Source organism: Nannobrachium achirus (assembly GCF_963921795.1).
Source record: "Nannobrachium achirus genome assembly, chromosome: 6".
Taxonomy (NCBI): domain Eukaryota; kingdom Metazoa; phylum Chordata; class Actinopteri; order Myctophiformes; family Myctophidae; genus Nannobrachium; species Nannobrachium achirus.
In genome coordinates this window covers 24,982,978-24,991,200 of record NC_137815.1, presented here as the reverse complement: position 1 = coordinate 24,991,200, position 8,223 = coordinate 24,982,978, and the positions used below count along the sequence as shown (strand labels likewise).

General features: G+C 39.4%; 1 protein-coding gene across 1 annotated transcript; it reads right to left on the bottom strand.

The window, feature by feature from the left end:
• Positions 1–1,221: 1,221 nt before the first annotated feature.
• LOC308286936 (verrucotoxin subunit beta-like) lies at positions 1,222–7,636 on the bottom strand (the record flags this gene model as incomplete). Its single annotated transcript, XM_080728058.1, has 3 exons — positions 1,222–1,301; positions 3,013–4,062; positions 7,534–7,636. 3 exons carry the CDS (start codon positions 7,634–7,636, stop codon positions 1,222–1,224), a joined length of 1,233 nt encoding a protein of 410 aa, XP_080584184.1.
• Positions 7,637–8,223: the final 587 nt, after the last annotated feature.

The window sequence follows — 8,223 nt, the reverse complement described above, 5'->3', positions numbered from 1 at the left end:
GGCCGTTGGAGCTAGCCCCCCTCCCTAATTAGAAAACATTCATCTCTAAACTGCAATCTAACGAGTTTAACAGGACTACCGGTCATCTCCAGGCCAAAATAAAATAAAACAAGCAACCCTAACCCTAAGAAATAAAAGGCTGTCAAAGCCTCACCAAACAAACTGGCTGCTAATAGGGGGTCCAGATAATTATGCAAGAATGCAACATTATTTTATCACCCAACAGTAAACAAACAAACATACATACAGTAAGTGTATACAGGGTATTCCCATATTTCATAAATGTATAGCTTAATGATTTGTAAGGCATTTTCAATTGCAAATTGGCCAAAAGATACGTAAGACACATTGTGAAATAGCAGATCTACAAGCTCATAATGCCTCGCAGGCTGAAAGGTTTTAGGCCAGTCAATCTAAGCTATAAAAAAAGGGCCTGACCCAAAAGAAATTGCAATAGTAATTGTTCAGGGTTTTTTATGATCCTTTGGGTCATCCAAACAACATATTAAAAGTTGTGAATTATATATTTAGTGGATCAAGGTAAATTCAGGGGGTTCAAGTTTAGGTCCATTCACTTACTATACAGGAAAAAAGACCCCCCAAAAATCTGCTTTAAGTAGTATGTGAGGGGTCTAACTAGGGGTTTGATTCTGAATCCATTGCAAGCATTTTGCATGAAAAGCATTCCTCGGGCTAAAAATGGACCCCACAAATCTGTGAAAAGTGATGACTCATCACTAAAACGCAGTTTTGTCATTTTTGTTGGGTCCAATCCCACTAAGCACGCCGTCTAACGTCTATTAGTCGTCTAGTTTAAGTTTAGACAACAAAAAAACTTTCAAATCTATACCACTATTAGACCACTTTTAGACGGCGTGCTTAGTGGGATTTTAGCCCAAGGAATGTTTTTCGTGCAAAACAAATGCTTGCAATGGATTCAGAATAATTAAAAACCCCTAGTTAGACCACTCACCTCAAGATTATTTGGGGGTATTTTTTTCCCCCTGTATAGTAAGTGAATGGACCGAAACTTGAACCCCCTGAACTTACCTTTCCACTAAATATAATTCACAACTTTTAATATGTTGTTTGGATGACCCAAAGGATCGTAAAAAAAAACCTGAATGATTACTATTGCAATTTCTTTTGGGTCAAACCACAGATTGACTGGACTATTTGGGAACCATTGCTGTAGGCTACTGGCAGGGTGTGTCTCCCAGTCTACTGCAGCAGGCCAGTCTTTAAAGCTGTGTTTGGTAGGGCTGCAGCTGCAATCAGGAATGAGCTGCAGGTGTGCCAGCCTGATGACAGAGGAGAGACAGTTAAAGACGCAGTCACATGATACAGATGATGTCATGGACTCTAGGATCAATACATAGGCCTATGTGATCGCTTTAAAGAAATATGACCCCATGTTAGATAGATAGATAGATAGATAGATACTTTTATTGATCCCAAGGGGGACATTCAAGTGCCAGAGACAGCACAGTAGATTAAGTAGCAAATTTACTAGTACATTTACTGTAGCCTATATTTAAGTAGGCCTATATATGTATAGGATGTATTCGATGTATAAATCCTATAAAATCATCATACATTATCGCACACGCATAGCACATCAGCTTCACATGGTCGTGCCTCCTCAAGCTAGCTTGGCTAGAACAAAACAGTAAGCCAGGATGTACTTTGTCAAGCCACTGCGTTTCTTATATCATGGATGTCTTAATTCTACTTTTGTATATCGTTCCATGTAAAAGTTTTCTCAGGTCTATCCAAACCAAAAATCCTAAATTACTTCTTCATGGTCATGGAGGTGAAAGTATGCCATTGTCATTGTCTCTTATTGTGTGCCGTAAATATGTGTTTCATTACCAATTATTCTTCAGATCCATATATTATCCAACAGTCAGGGTTGTTATGCTAATATATCAGAACTAATCAGATGTCAGAATGTCATTGGTTAGGATAAGGGTCAAAACCATGTCAGAAGCAATCAAAATTTGGAACAGATTCATTTATGGATTTCAACAGTGAGTTCAGGGCTTGCCTTGCTTCTGCCGGCTACACCACAGTCACACGTGACTCTAACTGTAAACGTTTTTCTATATTTATCCCACACGTCTCTTGTTCTCGCTTTTGTTCCTGTTGTCTGCACTTTCGAAAATATCAGTGGTTCGTCTGTCTTCATATGTTCCTCGTACTCCAGACAGTAGCTCACAGTTACCCCCTTTCCAACCTGTGTGGGTCTATTCCAGTAGACTAACAGATTGAGTTCTGGAGTCCAGACATCTTCAGTATGTGTTATTACAGGTGGATTTGTGGGCAAAGTTTTCATCTCAATGGCATCACTGGCTGGCCTGTTGTAATCTGGATACACTGCTCTGTATCTGAACATGTACTCTTCGTTAACAGTCAGATTGGACACTGTTGTGACTTCATCAGCTTTGGGCACTGTATGTTGCTGCCACTGTGGCTCTTTTTGTCCAGCGACACAGTACTCAATAGTGCAGTGGCTGATGTCTTCAGCTCCAGATTGTGGTGGGACCATCTTGAGTGTCACACTGTTATGGGTTATGTCAATTGCTTCTGGTGTTTTAGGTTTTGAAGGTAGTTGAGATTTTGAAGGTAGTTGAAAATTGTCACTTTCCAAACACCCATCCTTATAACGGTAGACACTTGCACCATTTAGTTTTTCATTGGTTTTAGCTGTTATGAGGAACTGCATATTCTCGTCGCCCTCATAGGCCGCAGAAAAATCATTGAAAAGCTTTGCTTTTTCTCGCATTGATTTATAATGTGTAGGAGAGTACCATGGTACATCTTGGGCATCCACCTCTTCAACATCTTGAGCATCCACTTTGGGTAATTGGGGTGTTTTTAAGTAGTTTGATAAATCTAACAGGTATTGTTCCGCAATTTCAAGTGAGGTGAATGCAAAGCATACAGCTTGCGGGGTTGTTGGACTGAGGATTATTTTGTCAAATTCGTTCTCATTTGCGACAACCTTTGTGCCTTCCATAATGCCAGTGAGGGAGTTCATGATGTTTATTTCTCTCTCTTTGCAGCGCATCCACTCTTTTAGGGCGTTTTTGTTGAAAGGATTTTTCCTTTCAACGCATCTCTTCAGGATCTCTGCAAGCACACTCTCCTCTTTCCCACCACCTCTGATTGAAGGAAGTATATCTGCCAGGGTTTTCTGAAAGCCTAGCTTGTACTCATTACACAGATCTTTAAAAGCCCTCAGCTTCTTGCTAATCTGTGGGAACTGTTGTGCGACAGTGCTCTGCAGAGCATCATTGCACCTCACTTCAAGATCACTGAAGTCATCCAGGACCTGTTCAGCATCATTCACTAATCCAATGCTAATCTCACGGACCAGCCGGCTAGCTTTAGAATCTAAAATCGTCAAAGGCAACAGCGAGACTGTAACTGGTACAACATTCTCTCCATTTGGTCCCAGTAACTCTGGCAGGGTTTTGTAGGTTTCTAATGCATCCGCAAAAGTCACTGGATTTTGCTTCAGTTGGAAGTCCCCAATGAATTTGCAGGAGAATTTTTCAGCATGCTTTTTCTCTTTATCATCTAGCTTTACAGAACCTTCACCCTCTATTGCAATGGACGGGAACTTATTGATTACTGCCTTCATGCTGCCTTCAATCTTTTGTTTATCCTCTTCAGCAGACACTTCACGGTCAAACACAAAGAAGGCTTGTGCTCCATAAACGATACCAGTTACAACATGTGTTGCTGTGTCTTTATCAAATACGTCTGGATATTTAACATGGCCAAGTGATTCCATTGACAGTTGTCTGGACTCTGTGGTAGTTTTGTAGTTCATTGTTACTCTGGCCTGATTTTTTGAAGTCTTACTCTCGTTGAGAAATTTGGCAGAGCCCTCAAGGTCTACCAATCCACCCATGAAACTTGCTTTCAAGGACGCTTCAACATTCAGTGATTTAGTTTTGTCCCCAATCGATTCAGATGCAACAATGTCAAATTCAGTGCAGGGCTGTGGTTTTATTGTGCACGTTTCAAGAACTCCAGAATCCCACAATGTCAATCCTGTAACAGATGAAAGATACGTCTAATTATTATTATTGTGAGTGCGACTGTAGTTTACAATGAAACCCGGCAGATCCTGTCCGTCAGTGAGTCAGTAACGCCTCAATGTCTATAGCTGACCCGTTGTGACATCACATGGTTGACTCAATGACCAAGACAGCCTGTTCTGACAATTATATATAGAGATCCCTGATGTCATCAATATTAAGCCCATGTTTGGCAATGCCCAGATATGGATTATCATATGGACATGTATATATCATATAGCCAAGACAGAATTAATTTACAAATCAAGGCTGCTGACTATCATCACCTGGATATCATGTACCGGTATGAATCACAACACTGTTCTTGTTGTTGTTGGTTTGGAGATGTAGAGATGATGTGGAGAGAATATGGAGATGACTGACGTCTGACATCATAGAACACATGAGACAGACACAATATGTCCATATATGGGCATTCCTGGATATGGGCTATGTTCATATATGGGCATTCCCAGAAATGGGCTTAATATTGATGACATCAGGGATCTCCATATATGTGCATAACAGGGATTGTATTAGTGTGGTGGACGTAAAGTGTATGCTAATTAACAAGGTCAGGCGGGGCCTCGAGGGGAGTCGGGCCGGCCCTTTCTTCATTTTCGGGCCCGTTGAGAACACTGAGCTGGTCGAGGCATCATTATGTCAAATCAGGTCAGCTATATTCTTTTACAGAGCTGGTCAAGTCATCATTGTGGGATACCAATACCGACACAAACAAGACTGTAAAGGGACTTATTTGGGAAGTTCCTTTTAGGCAGGGTGTTTAAATGTACTTGTACTGTACTACATTAATTTGTAACAGGGACGTGCTGGCCATTGGGAAAAGCGGGACAACTCCCGAACGGCCAGTTCGGGAGTGCCAGGAAAAAATTAAAAATAAAACTTCCGCCTTCGTTCCATTTTGGGGGCTGGGCAGCCAACAAAGTAAATCGTCACTGTCGGGCAGAAACCTCGTATCTCCAAGTTTCAAATGTGTAAATTTTTTCGTAAAGCAACTCTTTTTCCCGGGCTGAATCAAGGGCCCAGCACGTCCCTGATTTGTAAGACTATACTTGTAATGTTCTTCATTTTGTCAAATAAAATATTCAATCAATCAGTCAGTGCAAATTAATTCTGTCTTGATCATTCATTTGCAACATCATTGTGACAGAAAGACAGACATGAGCAGGAGGTTTTCATACCAAATAGCATTAGCAACCTACGGTCACATGATATATTTTGTTGTAAAGACAGACAGTCACCATAACTGAAATTGAAAGCCTATTTGCAGTATTTTCAATGCAAAAATAAATGAATAAATTGAAAAGTAAGATTAGAATATTATCTATTGGTCCAAGTAACTACTATATAAGGGAATTGTCAGTTAAATATGTTCACATGAATTGTCCTGTCATTCAGTAATTTTGTCATTCAGCACAACAAAGGTTTCATGAAAGTAGCTTTGTTATCCATTATTTTAACTAGTTTACAAAATGTAAGTAAAAAAATAAAAGCAAGCAATTGCATTTCATTGTAATGCGTAGGCTATTGTTACATTTGTGATAGTTTATAAATTATAAGTGTAACATTTTCAAGAGTTTTTTTTTTCAGCCAATAGGAAGACAGAGGGGCAGGGCTTATCAATGAGTATAGCTGAGACGAATAACTATTTCTTTTATATAGATATTTTTTGATTTACCAGACTGTTAACCACAAAGTCATTTTTAATCTGTTAAATTGTTAATGCACTCCCCCTCATTTTGTTGTCTGTTTTAATGTTATCTGCTTGTCTGCTGAATGTTGCTTGTATGGACTAATACTGTTGTTCCACAAAATGTTGGAGATATACAGTTTTTCCACTTTCCACAAGTATTATGTCTTATAATTCCTAATATATATGAGTTAAGGAAAAAATCTAATTCAACAAAATGAGTGGGGAGTGTATTAAGAATTTAACAGATTAAAAACTTCTAGTTTGTGGTTTACAGTCTGGTAAATCAAAAAAATATCTATATTCACAATTTTAAAATATGGACTTAGACAGTTTTTCCTCTCAGGTACTCAATTACAGCTCGTCCCTATTGGCCGTCTAAGTACTGTACACACACCAAGTTTCTAGATGGTACCATACTACAAACTGGAGTTATAAGCTGTTTAAAGCTCAGCCAATAGGAAGACAGGGGTGGGGCTTAAGAGTGGGTGGGGCTTAATTAATAAGTCACTATTGGCCGTTTAAGTCCAGACACAGAGTTTCGAGATGGTACCATGCTGCAAACTGGAGTTATGGATGTTTAAAGCTCAGCCAATATGAAGAGAGAGGGGGCGGGGCTTCAGCAATTACAGTTCGTTCCTATTGGCCGGAAAAAGTCCAAAGTTGTGTGAGCGTTTTAAAGTTTAAATCACGTTGCTAGGCAAAAGTATGCCAGAGTTATGTGGCGCCAAAGTATCCATTTTAATACATTTTATTTAAACAGTGCATGCCATTTGATAGGGAGCAGCTGACATACAAAACACGTTTTACCTTAAAGGACAACTTAGTTTTTTTACAACAAGGGTTCATATTTTAGATTGTAATTAGAGAAAAGTAAAAGTGAGTGTTACATTTTTTTCATTTGCTTCGTTCTATTGTTTTATCGCGTTTACCGTGCTAAAATGTGGGGCATGCGGCAGTGGGGCATGCGTACAAGTGGCTAAATATGTCTTTTTAGACACAATAAGCCAGCAGTTGCTTTATTGCTATTTACTGCAACACTTCTAGCCCCCATAAGTCACATCCAACCCTGAAAGGTTGCGTTGTATCTTGGGAATGGGCTTATTCTGTGTAAAATGACATATTTAGCCACTTGTACGCATGCCCCCAACCACTGAAATAAGAATCTCTAAAACAATAGAAATAAGTAAATTAAATAATTTTAACACTCATCTTTTATATTCTTTAATTACAATCTAAAATATGAACCCTTGTTGACAACTAACGTTGTCCTTTAAAAACCTTATGGGCTGTATTTTGATTGTCTTAAAGGGGAGAAGAAGAGAGCAGACAGCTCTTATGCCTTAACTTAAAGGCCTGTCATACTGTCTCCGACCACCAAACCTTTCGTCAGAGAGTTTCGACTTTCAGACAAGCAGCTTTCCGAACTTCGGGGTAAAGCTTTTCAGAAGATGCGGATGATGTTGTTTTGTAGTTGAACCAGATCTTTCCGATGAAAGGTTTGGTGGCCGGAGACAGTATGGACAGGCCTTTAAGTTAAGGCACATGAGCTGGTACTTAAGACAATCAAAATAGAGTGCCACGTGTCTTTAACCCATGCAGTACGTATGTAGAAATGTAAAAGCCAGTGGTCTACATTACATTACTCCTATATTGTGAATTTGTGAATGATGTGCAGAGCATTAAAATCCAATAGATGGCACTGTGGCCACTCATTACATATTAAAGCTTTACCTGGGACAAGTTGGTCTGAGCGACAGTCATAGAGCATGCCAAGACAGAAGGGTCGACTAAGAGCTGGCAGCTCTATCTTCTGGTCTCTGTTTTCTGGGTCCATGGTATTACTGGAGAAAATACACATCTGTTAATTCATTCTAGCGGCTTTAATAATGTTATTGTAGTAGTAGTAATACTAGTAGTAATAGTAGCAGTAGTAGTAGTGGTGGTGGTGGTGGTGGTGGTGGTGGTGGTGGTAGTGGTAGTGGTAGTGGTAGTAGTAGTAGTAGTAGTAGTAGCAGCCTAGTAGTAGTAGTAGTAGTAGTAGTAGTGTAGTAGTTTACTACTACAAAACCATAGGCTTTCTTGAATTTAAAATCCTCTTAGCCTTTTTTAATTAATAAAGTATTCAATCAATCAATCAATCAATCAATCAATCAAAACTACTACTACTAATAATAATAATATTAAAATAATCAAAGAAAAGGGCATCTTCACTCCTACATATCATTTGTAAGAAGTCATAGAGTCTCACCGTGTTCTGTTGGTTCTGTGGAACAAGAGGAGAGAGATGATCGGCTCCGTTGCATTGGTTCAACACATTGCTCTCTGCATCCTCTTTATAATGCCTGGACTTGCTGAATCAGAAAAGGAAACCACTCCCTTCTCTACTGATATCTGATGAAGTGGGTGGGGCAGTGTGTGTGT